Genomic DNA, 18,603 nt, shown 5'->3' with positions numbered 1-18,603 from the left:
CTTCGTGGTGCCTCATTTCCATGGTGACAGGGTTAAGAGCAGGAATCATCGGCGCTCTTTTCAAACCGCTTTGCCGCGGAAACTCGAGTTTGTTGAATATTGACTATAGCTCCATGACACGTGACGCTATTAGATCAATAGGACGCAATGATTTTAATGTACACATTTGCCTTAAGGTGTTGTCTGCCACTGAAGTTGAACTAAGTTGATGATAGCCAGGTTAACGTTAGCAGTCAGAAACACCATAGCTTCCCTTCGAGTAAGGTAAGGCAAACACCCTGTGATTTAACAAGGCGGGTGGTGCTAACTACTCGATTATTTACTTGTAATGGCTAAAGACCAAAATAACCATGTAACGTAAACAAGGTAAACTCACAAACTTAGTTCACGGCCGCTAATTTCCGCTCATTAGCTAAGTCACTTAACATTAGCTTACGTCAACACACAGGCTAGCTAGCCGTAGCCAGTTTTCCAACGTCAGCATCTGGAACAAGAGCTATGTCTAATATTCGCTAATTAGCCCTAGCTAACAGCGTTATCTACTAGTACATATTGTGCCAAATTGCAACGATGAGCACCAACGCAGAGAGGAAATTCATTAGTTTGAGGAAACGTCTGGATCAGATGGGGTATCGACAGCCACTGGGAATCGAAACATTACCACTGGTGGAGAAACTGTTCAGGTGAGCCTTTAAGCCTTCATGCATATGCTGCCGTCCCACCTATATACCAGCATGTCCATTAGTTCATAGTTTTGGAAGGTGTTTTTACATGAATGTATGTCATTTTTGCATTACAGTGATTTGGTCCACACCACTGAAAGCTTGCGCAATGCCAAACTTGCAGCAGGGAAGACAGAGAAAGAAAACCGCAACTTTGATGCTCTTCTGGAGCCATACAAGGCAGAGAATGCCAGGCTGGTCAGGGAAAACAACGAGCTGCACCTTGAGTTGCTGAAGCTGAGGGAGGAGAAGGACTGCATCAGCAGAGGTAAAACTATGTTGGAGGAGTCATTCCCCCTCCTAACAAAATGTTAAAACATGTTCACACATCCATCATCCTCATTCACATCAGAGTGTTGTGATTCCTGACCCTCACGCAATTGTGTCTTGCATCAGAGCTCAAGACGCACATAAGGAAGCTGGACCATGAGACGTCTGATCTGAAGTTTTTAAACAATCAGTATGTGCACAAGGTCCGCTGCCTGGAGAAAGACAGCAAAGCTAAAGCTGAACGCATCCAGCAGCTGCAGGAGAAGAATATGCAAGCTGTGGTGCAGACACCTGGTAGGTCCAGCAGTCTGACTTGTGCTAACCAGCAGCACATGTTAAAGTGATGTTTCATTTTAGTGAAACTGTTCAGACCTTAAAGCTCTGCAGGAGCACATAGTTAATTGTTCATGTTAAAGCTTGACGTTATGTGTGCCATCTACATTTAAACACAATGAGGATGTCACATCTCAGTATCTAGGGTTTCATGTTAAACTGACTTTCCCAGTTGTGTTTAATTTGTGTAATCTATTTGTAATTGTTTCCAACAGCATTTGTAGTACTGCTCCTGCTTCTTGTACTTAAACTACTTTTACAACATTTTGACTGCAACTGGAACATCAACGGTAGTCTCAGCAGAGACTAGGATGTGAAGAATGATCAGATAAATGCATGGATCCCTCTTATTGCGTGTGTTTGCAGGTGGAAAAAAGCGCAGCATTCCTTTCAGACGTCAGAGAATGCAAATTGATGAGCTCATACCTCCCTCTACTACCACGACTTATCCCGTGACACAGCCTGATGATCCATACATAGCTGACCTACTACAGCTGGCAGATGGAAGGTATGCTCTCCAGTGTGTCTTTAGATGTGGTATCGAATGGATGTGGCGATGGAGCAAGCTTTCCCTGGTATTATTATTTTATTAAGAGAGAGTTTTCCTCCCTCTCACCTTAAATTCCAGGATTCAGGAGCTGCAGGATGACATCATAAAAGTCAAACTAGACCTGGAAAATGCTCAGGAATGTATAAAACACTTAAATATTCAGGTAAGAATTATAAATATCAGTTAGTTACAAGCACATAAAATTATGATATGCTTAAATGTCATGTTTTTTTTTTCTTTTCTTTTTTGAACATGGTTATTAGACTGAAGAGCGGGACAAAGAGATTGAGCGTCTAAATCGTGTGCTTGACGGAGGACGTCCGCATGATGTCATCTCCCTAGAGGCTCAGAACATCAGCAATGAGAAAGTGATCGCCCACCTTAACCTTCAGGTAAGCATGGCCACATGATAAATAGCTGTACTGTAATTGTTATTTTTAAATGTTGGACTGAGCTACAAGGCCACGTGTATTTACATTTTTATATTTTTACTGGATTTGAATTTCTTAGCTGTAGGAACAGTTTCCCAGTGTGGAGGTGGGAGGCACTGCAGCTAAATTGATGTTATGAATTACACTGTGACAACTCACTGATCCCCATAGGGAAAGTCTGTTGTCAGGAATAGAATGACATCCTGGGTGCTGATAAGAATTCATTGTCTTGATCAGTTACCCCTCTGAAGTCAGGTTCTTTATACAGGTGCCTTAAATCCAGGTCCTCCAGTTGAATATTGGTCTCCATAGTGTTTGTTTTACATCTTGCCCATTGCTTTGGGTCCACAGATCGAGTACTTACAGGAGACCAACAGGACACTGGAGCAGAAGATAGAGGGGCTGCATCAGAAGAGGAAGGATGCCTCCACTGAAGTGGCCAATCTGTCTCTAAAGAACCAGGAACTGTGTGATGAGCTTACCCACATAGATCACCTTGCCAAGCAGCTAGAGCTGGACAAGGAGCACGTCTTGGAAACTGCTGATCTGGAACTGCAGGAAGCTAAGGTGAGAATATGAGAAGGCACAAAATGAAAAAGTAGTGTACCCTTACATGCAGGAGAGCTGGAGTAGCACACTCCAGTGTCCATGCGTTTAATAACAAAAGAAGTTGAAATTGATCCAATAGACACACTTCATGAATGTTTCTCTTTGTGTTCTCATCAGAAAGAAATTCAAAGGCAGCAGTCAACCATTGAGGACTTAGAGGATATTATCACAAAAATTAGACGGGTATGTATGTGTTCTATTGGCTTTAATGTTATTTTCTATATCCTTGGACAGTTTACACCGTCTTTGTGAAAATGGACAACTGTTCCTTGACAGAAATGAGAGAAAACTTTCCTTCATATATTACACTAACCAAGTTAGTGTAATGTAGATGTAATGTAGAATCTATGTAGAAAATATATTGGATATTGTTGAAAACATGACACTACCAAGGAAAAGATTGCATTGTCTTGTTACTAACAGTATTCCTCATTAAAATGTAAATTTTGTGGATGTTAAGTTGCAAAGAAGCAGTTTTAAAGTTAGTCACCAATGAATTGCCAATTATTACTATCAACAATAATAACATTATATCTATCTATCTATCTATCTATCTATCTATCTATATCTATCTATAGATATAGATATCTCTATCTATAGATAGATAGATAGATAGATAGATAATAACATATATATATAGATATATATATTTAAAAGTGGGCGATTTACTTTTAAGGCTGCATAGTGTAAGGAAAGAGCTATTCTCAAACATGTTTACCATAATTTTTCTATCTCAATGGATCTCGAAGTGAAAACCAGGGGGGGGAAAGTATTCCCTGAACTTTCTTTACCAATCATCAGAGTGACATGATATGATTTGTAGTCATAGGTTTAAACAGATGCGGGAGGTTCAGCCAAAGAACCTCCATATTTAAAAAATGTATGACTATCTGTGTTATAACCTTTTTTGCACTGGTAATTCAGGAGCAGTCAGAAGGCGACTATGAAAAAAATCGTCTCAGGGACCAGCTGGTGGAGCTCAAGGAGCAGAATGAGAAAATGGAGGGACTGTTGAATTTCCTTGAGGAAGAAAAAAGTAGGCTGCAGGACAAAATGGAGAAATTGATGGCAGCTGGTAAGCAACACTTAGCTCTTCCCTCTCCTGCTGAAATTGGGCTTTATCCTCCTTTTTTACTAGACACTCTGTAATAGCAATGCATCTCTCCACATCAGTTCTAGCAGCTTTTCTTTCTCAGTCCTGATGCATAACTGACTCTCAAGTTTCTGTTTCCTAGACAAAGACCTGGTGCTGGAGCTGGAGACCATGCGGACTAAGCATGGTGTTTGTGGAAGGGAGCGCTCCCCATCACGCTTGGATGCATTTGTCAGGAGTCTAGAGGAGGAGAGAGATTACTACCGGCAAGAGGCTGAGCGCTATAAGAGGAGCAGAGGACATGGGGGTCTGGACTCAAGTCCCACCCGTAGTCCACACAGAGGCAGGAGTCCTGGGTCTAGAGTAATCAGGGTAAGGGAAACAGTGACAGGAGCAACAGAATCATAGCTGATTCTCGTAAAATGAATGCATGAAGTACACAGTAATGGGATAATACCACTTGAAAAGGCCGTTTTAATTTTCAGGGGAGTGCTGGGGAGACAGAACTTTCTCGGGCAGTAAAGGAAAGAGATGAACTGAGAGCTGCTCTGTTGGGCTTTGAGAAACACATGGAGGACATCCAGAGCGACGTCAAGGCTCTCAGTGCTGAGAGAGACCAGCTCAAGGCACAGCTAAGACAGGCGAGTCTGAGACGCATGGCGCTGTCTGAAATAGAGCTGAATTTACTTTCTTTACACTTGATCAACTATGTGTATTCATTCAGGTTCAAGAAGAGCTAAAGCACGCTCATAAAGATACAGCTCTATCTGCTGACATCGTGAAGTTAAAGGAAGACATAAAGCAGGCAGATATTGAACTCCATCAGATGACTTCTGAAAGAGACACACTCATGGAGAGATTAAAGGTCCTCACTTTTCATCTTGCTGTCACCATTTTCTATGCCTTTCCTATGAAAAGCAGCTTATAACATAAACTGCTATTGTACCTTATGCTTGCTGCCATACTTTTTATGACTTACAGGTCAGTTGTATGACTTAAAAACCATAAGCATGCTTAGTTTAAGGATGTAATAATACAAGTTCTTGTAATGTCAAGCGTGTGTAGAGTGTCCAGAGTTGTAGAATCGGTCCCTTGTGCTTGGCTTGTCTTAAATGCTGTGAACCTTTTGCAGGTGGCCCAGACTTCAGCTCTTACAGACAGACAGGAAGAGGAGAGGAGGATCCTAAACCTGGAGAATGCCATTAAGAGTGTATGACTATGACACATTTCAACAAAACTGATCAAATATTCTGTCCTGTATACCAGCGTCTTCTATAGTTGCAATATTGCTGTACCTCCTGTCCTGAAACTAAATTGTGTGTTTTGTGATCCAGTTGGAGCGAGAGCGGCTAGAGCTGCGGTCACAGGTGTGTCTGCTGAAGGAAGGCAAGGAGGCTGTGGAGGAGGAGCTGAAGGCGCGGTCCACTGTTATGGTCCAAAATGCAGAGGATGCAGTACAGCAGAGGGCTGAGTCAAATGCTCTGAGGTTTGTCTTCAGTGTGAAATTGGGATGATGTCATGTGTGAAAGAGGGGAAAATATTGCTTTTCCTTAGTCATCCACTCTAGACACTTTAATCACTTGTACCATCAGTGTTCCTAAAAGCTTTCTATTTCGATTGCCCTGTGCTGAGCACCTAATGCTTATCATGGTTGAAGAACAGGAGGACATCAACTTTAGCAGACATGTCTTTGTAAAGTCTGATCTTGACTTCCGTGTCAAAGTGTTGTGGTTTCTATGCCATAATTGACCATAGTGGTTGAAACACTATAGTCTGTCTTTATGATTAGGGTTAGTTTTTGTAAAAATAATAAATTTTTAGATGTCTTCAGCTCATCTATCATTAAAAGGCTAAATCAACCACAAATACAGTGGAAGACTTGCAGCTAAACAAACTAGTCTCTACGGATGTGCCATATTTTTTATCATTCCTGATAATATAGGTATAATTTGTAATATGATAAAAAACATTTATATTGTGATAATGACAATATTCCAACTTGTTGACATAATGATGTCATTAAGCACAGTCACAACAAGCATGGCTGAAAGCGAAAGTAACATTGCTACCGGCTTCACAGTGGAGGAGTTAGTTCCAAAAACAAGTGACTTCTGTGGCGTGGAAGTGGTTTGGTTACAAAAAAATCATATGTGCAAAACCCACAGTGATATGTGCAAGAAGTGCACAATCGTAATGAATATTGTTATCGCAAAGATACCCAGAAATTTCATGATTTTATTTTAGGGCCATATTGCCCGCCCCTACTAGTTTCAGGTCTTGTGCCGCGCTATGTGAAGTTATGTTTTTGAAGAGTCACTTGATTGATCATGTCACTTGATTGTACTGGTCAATGGTGCACAAATGTACTAAAAAATAGTCTGTCAGTCTTTGCTGCTGTGACGAGGGATTATTTTGTTTGTTGATGGATGATTCTGTGTCTGTTTGTAGGCTGCTACAGGAGCAGATGGAGCAGACGCTGTGTGATACTCAACACAGACTGTCTGTGAAGATGAATGAACTGAGTGCTGCCCATGAGCAAATTGAGAAACTGGAGGAGAGAATAGGTGAATGTTTACAGAATCACTGGGGTGCAGAATAGACTGCTATGGGCAATGTTATACTGTTACTCCTCCATGGTTACTCAGCCACTTGCTCAACTTTGTTCTTCAGGAGAACTGAGTCAGCAGGGCTCCGGCCACAGGGACGAGGTGGCTGTTCTTCAGAAGACCATCTCTGCCCTGGACAGGGAGAAAGATGCTCTGCAGGATGAGGTGGATCAGAAGACTGAGAAGCTGGTTGTGCTCCAGGGGGAACTATCTAAGAAGGTAGCTAACACCAACCAGTCATCACTCTGCATCATGAGGTGCCTGTATATCCTTGTTATTTGTGAGTCACTAAGAAATGGTGTATACTTTGCAAAAAAAAAAAAAAGAATTTCTCATCATGATTACAAACTATTAATAACAAACTTTAAGATAATTAGTTCTTAGAGATTTAATGACATGATGATATGCATTGTTTTTGTCATTTCAAGGAAAAGACCCTTGAAGATGTAAGACTGACAGTCACAAACATGGATAACTCGCTTATGTAAGTAATTTTATTCTGGTTATTCTGTGTTTGGCTGTCAAGGAGGGCAAAAGGCCACTTTACAGTTCTGAATGTCATTGTAGTTATGCTGTCAGTGTCTGTGACTGCAGCAGAGCCTGCTGAGACTGCTGCTGTGCCCTCACTGCATCTTTCCAAAACTGTGGGGTGTGTGTAGGGTGATGCAAAACCACAATAACTCCGATTGGCTGTTTTGCCACTTTGTACTCCTTACACTGTGTTTCAGTTGACTTCAACACATAGTAAAGACAACATGGAGCCAGCTAAAGACAGATGAGCTGCGGAGGTTCATAAATATGTTAATTTGTGTGTCATACACCCAAATCATCAAAATTGCTATCTTACTAAATCTTACTGCTTACTAAATGTGTCTGACAGTAGACTCTTCTAGGAATGTAAGCACAGTTACTTCTGTTTTTTATCTGTGCTGTGTTAAAGTGATAGTTCAGATTTTTACCTATATAGCGATATATAAGTTTCACCCATCAGCTCCATCCCCTGAAAGTCTTCTTTTCCAAAATGAATGAAATGTGCCTGGCCCAGCAAACAGCACAGTTTTCAGCAGTGACCCATTTGTCATTTGCATGGCAAATGACATTTCGCCATTCATTTATACATCATTGGGTGCACTCTCAAAGATCAGCTCATGGTGGGTGTAAAGACCCACATGCATGCACACAGCATGCAGCGTACAATTGCGCAGGACTCATCGCAGCAGGACTATACATCATTGAAAACAATAGCCCAGGCAGTGTTGTAAATATTCTTTTACAGTCAGTTGAAGGGGGCATTAAGCAGCCGTGAGAGGGAAATAGCCAGTCTGAGGCGACAGCTGGATTCCTCTCAGGAGGAGTTATCTGGACTCAGAAGAGACAAAGAGATCACACTCAAAGAGAACAGGCGGCTGCAAGATGACCTGGCCACAATGACCCGAGAGAACCAAGTATGTAATAAACCTATGAGACAGTCGTTAACCAGTTACTACATGTTGTTTCCTCTATCTACTATACACTGTTATACACTGTCTTAATCTTTCAGACTGTACACGCGGAGATGGAAGAAGCTTTGCATGAGAAGGATGAGCTGAAGTTGAGGGTTCATTCTTACATCTCTGAGGTGTCCAGAATAGAGAAGCTAATGGCTGCAAAGGCAAGAGAAAAATGTTGTGTATTCATGTATGCATGTAGACATGTAATACATAGGTAGATAGTTTCTTTCTGCTATTTTGGGGTTGGAGATTCTGTTTTTGTTAGTGCAACATTAGATATTCTGTTTGTATGTGTGTATGTGTGTGACTGGCAGTGCATGGATACCCTATAACTGTCCTCTTACTTGACCCACAGGAGCAGGAGAACAGAGACATGCTGGAACGCTTCCGGATGGCTCACTCTGAGGTGGAGGACCGGGATCAGAAGCTACAGCAGGCTGAAGGCCTGAACAACTCCATCCGCTTGGAACTGCTCTCTTCAGATACTGAGCGCAGGCACCTTCGCGAGACTGTCAGCCACCAGGAGAGAGAAATCCAGCAGGTGAGACTGCTGTTGTGTTCACACCATGGTAAAATATTCCCAACAGCTATTTCAGGTCAATTTCTCCAATGTTTGCTTTTAAATTCATTTAGCTGAGGTGTCCCACACAACTGGAAAATTGCATTCACAACTACAAAAATGTTAATTCAAGTCAGTATTCATCATAAGGTGTTATTCCCTGCCTTGTCCCCTCACAAAATCACAGTTGTATTTACAACACAACTGTTAAATTTTAGTTAAAATTTTGATTTTTGACAAGAACAATTCTTTAGGCAGAAGAATGCTGAAGAGTGCTCCCAGACTCCCTTACATAGGTTAGGACAAAGCCCCCAACTTAAAGGGTCAAAGAGACCCCTGGTGCTACAGCATAAAATGGTGCTTGTGGTTGTTTGCTATGGTGACCACAGGAAGTTAGTAGGACCATAAAATGCTTCACACTTCCTTGAGAGATACACTATATTGCCAAAAGTATTCGCTCATCTGCCTTCACACGCATATGAACGTGAGTGACATCCCATTCTTAAACCATAGGATTTAATATGATGTTGGCCCACCCTTTGCAGCTATAACAGCTTCAACTCTTCTAGGAAGGCTTTCCACAAGGTTTAGGAGTGTGTTTATGGGAATTTCTTACCATTCTTCCAGAAGTGTATATTGTGAGGTCAGACACTGATGTTGGACAAGAAGGCCTGGCTCGCAGTCTCCTCTCTGATTCATCCCAAAGGTGTTCTATCGGGTTCAGGTCAGGACTCTGTGCAGGCCAGTCAAGTTCTTCCACACCAAACTTGCTCATCCATGTCTTTATGGACCTTGCTTTGTGCACTGGTGCGCAGTCATGTTGGAACAGGAAGGGGCCATCTCCAAACTGTTCCCACAAAGTTGGGAGCATGAAATTGTCCAAAATGTCATGGTATGCTGAAGCATTAAGAGTTCCTTTCACTGAAACTAAGGGGCTGAGCCCAACTCCCGAAAAACAACCCCACACCATAATCCCCCCCTCCACCAAACTTTACACTTGGCACAATGCAGTCAGACAAGTACTGTTCTCAGACAGTACCCAAACCCAGACTCGTCCATCAGATTGCCAGACGGAGAAGCGTGATTCGTCACTCCAGAGAACGCGTCTCCACTGCTCTAGAGTCCAGTAGCGGCGTGCTTTACACCACTGCATCCGACGCTTTGCATTGTGCATGGTGATATAAGCCTTGGATGCAGCTGCTCGGCCATGGAAACGCATTCCATGAAGCTCTCTACGCACTGTTCTTGAGCTAATCTGAAGATCACATGAAGTTTGGAGGTCTGTAGCTATTGATTCTACAGAAAGTTGGCAACCTCTGCGCACTATGCGCCTCAGCATCCGCTGACCCCGCTCTGTGATTTTACGTGGCCTACCATTTCGTGGCTGAGTTACTGTTGTTCCCAATCGCTTCCACTTTGTTATAGTGCCACTAACAGTTGATTGTGGAATATTTAGTAGTGAGGAAATTTCACGACTGGACTTATTGCACAGGTGGCATCCTATCACGGTACCATGCTGGAATTCACTGAGCTCCTGAGAGCGACCCATTCTTTCTGTATACAGAAATACTACAGAAATACTTTGTATTTTATGTTGTTCCATGTTATAATTCTTTAGCTTATGACCAGCACCACCGTGTAATCCAAGTCATCAGAAATAAGGATGTAGTTTTGTGTTTTGCTTTATCTCTCCTTTTTTAACCCTATCAAGTTTGTAGACCCAAACCATCTCATGATATGAATATCCAAATAAGTTTACCCACCTGCTTAGTATCCCATTTAATCTTTTTCATAATGTCATATCTAGGTTATTCTAACTTAGATGTGACATCTACATGAGTTGACCTAAACTTAGATTATTTGTGTAACCAGATGGGTAAATTTGTAATAATACCTCTTACTTAAGCCATATATTGTACCAGTGTGAGATAAAACCATATGACACACACACTCCTGCTCTTCCCCTTAAGCATATGCAAGCTCTTCAGGCATATGAGGCCCAGGTATCATCGCTGGCTCGTGGGATGTCCCGACTAGAGGAGGAGCTGCACATAGCACAAGGGGACAAAGCTGCTGCACTCTCTGATCTGGCCTCTGTCAGGGAACTCTGCGTCAAACTGGACTCAGGCAAAGATATCACTGGACGCCAGCTCACGGCCAAGAGCATGGAGCTGGAGAGGGTGAGTCCGGCCTTGGGCCAACTCTGTAATGTTCTTTATACATTAGAGTTAAAAGAAAAATCCAACCTCTGATACTCGTATGTCTATCTGTCATAAATGTGTGGTATTCACTATACTCGAGGAGATATTTTTGGATGCAGTATTTGGTTGACAAACAGAGATTGAGAGAGCATTAGTAAATCAAGAATTCTTCTAGTTCAGAAACAGGGCGAATCACTCCACGTAAACATAGCCTAATGCAACATTTGTTGTGTTTTGGACTATCGAGGCTACTGTTGATTAGTGGAGAAATTTGTTTTTTTCTTCTGGTATGATTGTTGAACATCAATACAAAATGGTGAAACCAGAAAGAAGCTCTTATTCATTGATTTTGGGGGCTGATGCCACAAGGCGACTTTTGATGTCAATGTTTTAGATGGTTGATTTCTTTTTTTTTTTTTTTTTGGTCTATCAAACTACAATGTAGCTGTGCTGGAAATACCCTGATGTGATGTCACATAAATCTTTGGGCTCAAACAGTAAAATAGGCCCACGAATGGAAGCTACATCACCAATAGCTGTTACTGAAATGCTGAAGTCTTTTAGAATGGATTTTTCTTGCAAGCAGAATTGTAGTGATAAAGCTTTTGGACTTTCAAGGGCATTACACTTCACACACAAAACCCATCTGCCTTCTTCATTACATCTGCATGTCTGCTAGGTCACAGGAGAACTGGAGGATGTTCGGTCTGGGGCAGAGCTATTAAAGAAGCAGCTGGCAAGTGAGAGGTTGACTGTCCGTAACCTAGAGACACTTCTCTCCACCAATCGGCAAAAAGAGTTCCAAACTCACCTGACCGCTAGTGAGAGAGAGTCCGAGCTGAAGGTCCTACGTGATAGGCTTGCCCTGGCTGACAACAAAAAGTAAGACATGTCCAACATACCACTTAAAACTACTGGAAGTGACTAACACTATTTTCTTAATGAGGTGTGTGTGCATGCGTGCATGTACAAATTCAGTGCAGGGCATGCCAGGGAGGTGTCCCAGCTCCGAGGGAAAGTCTCTCAGCTGCAGACTGAGATGGACATACTGAAGAGACAGCTGACTACTGAGCGGTTTGAGCGGTGAGCTGTACAGCTTGTTTTCCTCACACTGACATTGCATATTCAATACGTTCCCCAGGACAGTAACAGTATTGTCTCCCACAATTAAAGCAGGGCAAAGTCTTTGGATTGGTCCCCACACATTAGTCTGAGTCACGCAAAGTATCTCTGATGCCAGTGATTGGATTTTGACAAAACGTTTGGGAATGATGTGTCTCATTAGGCTGATCAGTCATTTTGGTTTGATGAAACACTTTGGAATAATTAATCTCATTACTGTGCTCTGCCATTCTGCCAATCTGTGCCATTCACAATGTTGCAGACTGGCCTGGGGGCCGATGAATGGCACGTCTTCTTTTCCTGCTTTTTGTCCTGCTATACCTCTGCATCATTTGTGAGGGATGGCATGTTTACTGCTTACTCCTCCTGGAATACAACAAAGTTGTAAATCTCAAAGAAAATAAGATTTTTATATATATATATATATATATATATATATATATATATATATATATATATATATATAATTTTGTTATTACTGTCACTGAAGTAAGTAAGAAAACATTTCTTGACAAATTCAGGGCATCAAATTCAAGGCTTCTGTTTTTTATTGGTGGGTACAGTATTGCTTTAGTTAATGCAAAATACTGCAATGTCCAAGAATCTACTTGTTCCTCGTAATAGGCCAGCATATTTTGTTGACAGTGTTTTCAGGAAGTTTTAAGTGTGCCATAAAACAAAATGTCATCTGCAGAGGTACAAAGTAGTTATAGGACATTTTCATATAAATATGCTCAGTTCACCTCATCCTCACCACTTCTCTATCCCCAGTAGATATAAAATACTGATTCAGCATAAACCAAGTTTATGAAAACTTTTACATTTGCTGTTCCAATTAACTGGTATTGCGCAAGTCTCCCTCTGTCACAGAGGAAGTGATGTGTTTTTCATTTCTAGCCGCAGTAACAATAGTTTATTAGGAGTGTGTGCATGGCAAACTGAGGGTAGTTAGCACGTGCAACAATTGTCTCCATGGCTGAACAGAGAAAGAAATACCTATAGAAACTCAATCTTTGACAGGAGATCCAAGGGAAAAGACTTCACACTACTGGCAGCACTAGTTTGAAAGTGATATTTGAGAGGGTCAGTGCAAAAACATCATAGCAAAGAGCTTTATCAAAGCTGTTGCCAAAATGTAGAACTGTGTTGAATGGTTGCTGCCACTTCTTTATGTCTTACAATGATCAGGCAGCAATTCCAACTAAAACAAATATCTGACCTCTCCTTGATTACAGTTAGCTTTACAAGAGCATTGTTGTCTAATTGTCTGACTAGTTGTCATAGTTGTCTCATGGCCTCTCTGTCCTCATCTGTCTCTGTCCTCAGTGAAAGGGCAGTTCAGGAGATGCGCAGACAGGGTTTATCGTTCTCCTCCCTGCGGAGCTCCTCTCCTCTCAGTGTCTCTGTCAGTCCTCATCCCGTCTCCCCAGAACGCTCCATCCTGCGACCTCTTGACCGCTCCACTGACAAATCAGCAGACAAGTAAGTCTGCACATCATTTACACTGGCATTTGGACATTAAAATATAATGCTATATTTAACAGTTCCCTTTGTACTGCTACTTCAAATCTGTCTTTTCCCTTTCTCTTTCCAGAAGTGTGAGCTTCAAGGACTAGCACTTAAAAGGACAGGGAAACGAAGGTGCAGATGAGTGACTCAGAACCCACTAGAAGCCTGTGTTTGAGGTCTTATGGTGGACATAAGTTCTCATGATATGTATATGTATTGGCATTAACACTTGGCTTGATGTGTCTCTAAAGCAGTATACTTGAATGTCACTATTTTCCGTGCCATCTAAAGACCTAAAGAATGTTTAACATTAAACCAGCTGTAGATGTTAACTGAAGCTGATGAAAATGCCAAGATGGACTGAACAAACTCATATTTTTGAGCCAAATATCCAACTAGAAACAAAGTATCCACTCTGTCAATGAAAGATACAGCCATTAATGAAGTTATGGGATGTCTCTGGGAGTAAGCAGAGGCATTCTTTTACCACGTGCTCTTGAACTGAATTTGGTTTCTAGCACGAACGACTTCCAGTACGTGTAGGAACATAATTATTAGCTCAGCGCTGTCTGCAGTGCTCTGTGACAATGTGTTTAATATTAATGTTTTTTCAAATGATGCTTAAATTATTAAATTATTCACAAATAAAGCAATACAAAAATGAAGTATAGTATACAGACCATGTTTTTAATTTGATCTTGTGCTTTATTAGATAGTAAACAGTAGAGGGTTATAGAAAAGATAGTGTATGGGACATATGGGAAAGAGTGGCTATGACATGCAGCAAATGTGAGCCTGATTCAAACCCAACACCCTCTCAGTACATGGCATGTGCTTTAGCCCGCTAAACTGCTGAATGCCCATGAACATAATGTTTAAGTCATCGACCCTCTACCGTCTTGTCATCCACATGAAGAAACCAGCAAAATAAAAATGTTGGCCTTATAACTCTGACAGCTTCAACAATGAACACTGCACATCTACTGTAACAGTCTGCGTGATAACATTTTGATATTGGCCAGCAGTGTGATTTGGCTTACAGTAACTTTTTCTTATTTATCTATGCTTGATTTCAAGTTTTAGTGGTTTTGAAGTCAGGCTCTGTCTTTTCTAATCATCAGTATATTGAAATGATGTGCGAACACCTCATGTAAACTGGTATCAAAATACTGCTTGTTCCCTAGGAATAAAAATAGTACAAAGGATTCTGTATAAAAATAATCTCAACGCTATAAAACATTGCACACTTAATGTCGGCAATACTCAGTGGTTGTGTTGGGGAGGGGATAAGTGAAGAAGGAAAAGTCTAGAATGTACTTGGGTAGGAGTTCCCTCAGTAGCTTCTGTGGTAAGCTGCACAGGTAATAGTGCAGTGTCTCTGTGGTGACTGGCTTGTACCATGTTTGCCTTTCTGGGAAGTGGACGTGAGGCGGTGCCCCAATCTGCTGGAGCACAAAATCGGCATCACGTTCAAGGTGCTCGTAGGAGCCGATGAAATCATAGGACACAGCACAAGGTTGGCACAAGTTGTACACTGGCATCCAGTGCTCGTTCATACGCTCCACGTCCTCATCTAGCAAGTAACGCACAAACTCTGCAAAGGTCACATCGTCTCCTGTCACTGATGAGTCCTTTGCATGTCCCTTTCTGTATCGCTTTATAATCTCTACGCCATACTTTTTCTGGTAGGCCTCAATCTCCCCAAACTTGTTCCTGTATGCAGAAAGAAGGCGCTCCATGGGCTCCCTCACAAACATGAACTTAAAGTAGTGCTTGAGCCGATAGCGGATCTCCTCAGGCTTCAAAGACGACAAGAAGAGCAGATCGCTGCGGTGGTCCATCTTAATGTTGACATCCACACTTTCCAGGGCTCCACTCAGGACCTTGAGAACCCTCTTCCAGTTGGAGCAAGCCACTTTGGGGACATAGCAGTAGAGGAGGCGGTACTCATCATTGACTAGGATGTGCTGCAGCAAGGTCTTTCTCTGCAGGGGACTTAGAGACCAAACATTGTGGGGCATGTTCTTATGGCTGCACATGGTCCGGATGGTGCGGTTACGGATCTCCTGAAGGATCTAAATGTGTCCAAAGAAAATTAAGGTTAGGGGTGTAATGGTTCATTAATTGCATCAACACACTCATTATAAATTCAGCTGATTCAACTTAATCAATCAGCAGCAGAAGTAAACCAAATGAATCACTTTGACTTCCACTTGAGTCAATATGAATTTTTAAGTATTCTTTTGTGTTTTCTTTCATCAGAAGAAAAAGGACAGTCTTACATTCTTATTGCACGTGATTACTAATGGATAGAAATTAATAACTCCAAGAAAGAAAAAAAACAAACATTGATGACGAATCAAAAAGCAAGTTAATCGAGAATAGAATATTTCTTAACCCCAAGATTCTCTCGACAAAGCTCTCCCACCCCTCGCGCACGCGCACACACACACACACACACACACACACACACACACCTACTAAGGGTGAAGATGTTCTTGAGAAAATAGGCGATGGGAATTAAATGTCAACACTATTACTCCAGACTAGCCTACTGCAGTCAGAATTGTGGTGGATAGTACACCCACCTGATGAAATCTGACCCACTTTTATTAGCCTGACATTAATCTTTAGGTCCAGGATGGCAAACACTATCAAATTGTCATACTTGACATAGGCTTTCATGGGAAACCAACAAAAACTGACTTTGTGATATTAGGCAACAGTTAATTTTGACTTGACTTTGAGGTCATACTTTGTCCATCTTTTATTTTTATTTATTTTTTTTAACTATTACAATGTAACTAAAGGGTTAACAATGCTCCAAAGTCTCCCAGTTTCCAGTTTAAATTCACTATCAAGTGAAACAGTTCTAGGAAGTCAAAACAAATCACTGTTGGGTGCTCTGAGCTGGTTGATTTGGTAAAGACCACCGTTACTACCTGGGACTCCGTGTCCACAGCGGCCGGGTTATGTGGCACAACCTGTCGGATGTAGTCGGAGCGCCTGCCGTTTCCCCGAGGTGGAGGTGTCTCCATGCTGTTCAGCATTCCTTTCTCTATCATGAGCAGCAGGCCTCCGGACGCGACGATCACTGCGAACGTCAGCACCGACGGCAGAACAGCGGAACTGCGGCGCAGGGAGCCCGGACTCACTGTTGTCCTAAAGTTTATAACCGAGCCGCTCCGTGCGACGCCGGCCCTTTTCATCCCGTAGTCCTGCCTGCGCGGAAGCATGCTTTCTGTTCGAGCTGTCTGTCGAATAATTACCTTCGCAAGTTATGACTACGCGAAGAAAAACTGTTGTTTATCTACCTTTCCTTACCACGCACCCATAGTTAACTTCTCAACAGTGAAAGCTACCACTGTTAAGCCTGCTAGCCTGAAAAATACCACTTCCCGTATTAATTTTCAAAATAAAGCTCTTATCAACGAACATGTTGCAGCTCCTTCATTTTGACCCAACTACTAAGGTGCATAATAAAGAGTTTCACTCAAGAAGAGATCTTGAGTGAAATGTATTATTTCTCTCAAAAAATATTTTTAAACATATTTTCAACTAAGGAAACCTGCGTCAGAAGAGCCAGAAAAAAACACACTTCCGGCTGAAATTTTCAAAATTAAACTCATGGTAAAAATATGCTACGTTTTTGATAAGCACAAGGTACTGCAGTGAAAATGAAGAATGTATTTAAAGAGGAGTGCAATCCAAAATCTCTTAATTTAGGTACATTTGCTGCCAAAACACATGTACTTTAGAAGCCATATGTCCAATCCATATCTGTATTCATTGCTAAATCCATTTTATTGCCACCTATCTGGGTCAGGGTTGAGGTGACAACAAGCCAGAACACCGCATCACCAGCAATATCCCAAGTTGCTCCCAGGCCAGCAGGGAGATGTAGACCCATCAGTGTGTCCTTGGTCTGCCTCAGGGATTCCTTCCAGTTGGTTGTGGCTGGGGGACCATCCCCACGGCCACAATCACTTCACCTCAAAGTGTCCTTGGGCAAGACACTAAACCCCTAACTGCTCCTGATGGGCAGCTTGGTGCCTTGCATGGCAGCCTCTGCCATTAATGTGAATGTGTATGTGTTCATGGGTGAATATGAGACATAAATTGTAAAGTATTTTAGACAGGTCAGTAGACCAGAAAAGCACTATAGAAATGCAGTCCATTCACCATTTCACCTGGCTCTTCTAAAAGCGGAGGAATAGCTCGCTCCAAGATCCTCCCAGATTGCTGAGCTCCTCAACTTGTTACCCAAAGTGAGCCCAGCTACCCTACAGAGAAACCTCTTTATGGCCACTTCTATCTGCAATCTTAGTCCTCTGTAGTCCTGTACCCACAATTAATGACCATAGGTGAAGGTCAGAAGAATGACTGACCGCTTAATAGAGAGCTTTGCTTCATGGTTCAGCTCTCTTTTCCACCATGGTCTGGCTCAGTTCCTGCATTACTGCCCACGTAGCACCTAACCAATAATCCATCTCATGATTCTTTACACCTTTACAGATGAACAAGACCCCAAGATACCTACATTTACAACAGTTGTTTAGGCTCCACCTTGCAGGAGAAAACCATGGCATCAGACTTAGAAGTGCTGCCTCTCATCCTGACACCATCGCACCTGCTTTCAAACAGCTCCAGTGCCCACTAAAGAACACCAACATCTGCAAAAAGTAAAGACAGCAGCCTAATGTCACTGAACTGAGTACACCCCAGACCGCTGCCTTACCTTAAGTCATGATTATAAGATTGTTCCATTTAAACCAAAACCTCACAGAATTACTACTAGTCCTTTTATTATTACTTGCCAAACTTAAAAGGAATTGTGGTTGTTGTAGTCTTTATTTTTCCTGCTATGTGTTGTAACCCAAACTTGGGTTACAACACATAGCAGTTCATGCAGTTAATTCATATGAAATGAAAATGTGTGTATCTTATTTTGTATACACCATAAGTATTTGTAGACAGAAATTTAGATCTGTAACACTTACACTTAGTCTGAGGCTGTTTTTTTTTTTTACTATCTCGATTCAGGCTACAGTTTCCACTTTTAGTTAGTATATGCTAGTACCATAGACATATAAAAATGCAGCAATGCT

The 18,603-nt window shown here is 41.8% G+C and overlaps 2 protein-coding genes across 4 annotated transcripts; one reads left to right on the top strand and one right to left on the bottom strand.

Annotated features, from left to right (window-relative positions):
• The first annotated feature begins 33 nt into the window (after positions 1-33).
• On the top strand, positions 34-14,184 carry cep135 (centrosomal protein 135). Of its 3 annotated transcripts, XM_030049903.1 has the most exons (26): positions 34-264; positions 547-683; positions 800-990; positions 1,119-1,286; positions 1,692-1,833; positions 1,954-2,038; positions 2,139-2,267; positions 2,658-2,873; positions 3,033-3,098; positions 3,840-3,990; positions 4,151-4,380; positions 4,494-4,649; positions 4,733-4,873; positions 5,141-5,218; positions 5,343-5,494; positions 6,457-6,572; positions 6,679-6,833; positions 7,043-7,098; positions 7,891-8,059; positions 8,155-8,265; positions 8,460-8,645; positions 10,634-10,843; positions 11,544-11,746; positions 11,843-11,947; positions 13,313-13,468; positions 13,581-14,184. In XM_030049903.1, the coding sequence occupies exons 2-26, from the start codon at positions 571-573 to the stop codon at positions 13,600-13,602; spliced, it is 3,507 nt and encodes a 1,168-aa protein (XP_029905763.1). In that variant the 5' UTR covers positions 34-264; positions 547-570; the 3' UTR covers positions 13,603-14,184. The 3 variants fall into 3 exon arrangements, with proteins under 3 accessions (XP_029905763.1, XP_029905761.1, XP_029905764.1); XM_030049901.1 differs by having other exon boundaries at positions 34-683; XM_030049904.1 differs by lacking the exon at positions 13,581-14,184 and having other exon boundaries at positions 34-683; positions 13,313-13,472.
• chst14 (carbohydrate (N-acetylgalactosamine 4-0) sulfotransferase 14) lies at positions 14,162-16,731 on the bottom strand. The gene is made up of 2 exons (XM_030049905.1): positions 16,438-16,731; positions 14,162-15,570 (listed from the first exon to the last, which is right to left on the bottom strand). The coding sequence occupies exons 1-2, from the start codon at positions 16,729-16,731 to the stop codon at positions 14,743-14,745; spliced, it is 1,122 nt and encodes a 373-aa protein (XP_029905765.1). The 3' UTR covers positions 14,162-14,742.
• Between the last annotated feature and the right edge of the window lie 1,872 nt (positions 16,732-18,603).

This window comes from Myripristis murdjan, chromosome 4 (genome assembly GCF_902150065.1).
Source record: "Myripristis murdjan chromosome 4, fMyrMur1.1, whole genome shotgun sequence".
Classification (NCBI taxonomy): Eukaryota; Metazoa; Chordata; class Actinopteri; order Holocentriformes; family Holocentridae; genus Myripristis; species Myripristis murdjan.
Note: the sequence above shows the minus strand (reverse complement) of the source record. Positions and strands in the feature narration are given on the sequence as shown.

What these genes read in the sequence shown, in the direction of transcription:
- cep135 (XM_030049903.1), top strand. Translation starts at nt 571, where the DNA reads ATGAGCACCAACGCAGAGAGGAAATTCATTAGTTTGAGGAAACGTCTG. An exon ending in GAAGGACTGCATCAGCAGAG is followed by an intron (nt 991 to 1,118) that starts GTAAAACTATGT and finishes GTCTTGCATCAG; the next exon opens with AGCTCAAGACGCACATAAGG. An exon ending in TAAAACACTTAAATATTCAG is followed by an intron (nt 2,039 to 2,138) that starts GTAAGAATTATA and finishes CATGGTTATTAG; the next exon opens with ACTGAAGAGCGGGACAAAGA.
- chst14 (XM_030049905.1), bottom strand. Translation starts at nt 16,731, where the DNA reads ATGCTTCCGCGCAGGCAGGACTACGGGATGAAAAGGGCCGGCGTCGCA. An exon ending in CTGTGGACACGGAGTCCCAG is followed by an intron (nt 15,571 to 16,437) that starts GTAGTAACGGTG and finishes GGACACATTTAG; the next exon opens with ATCCTTCAGGAGATCCGTAA.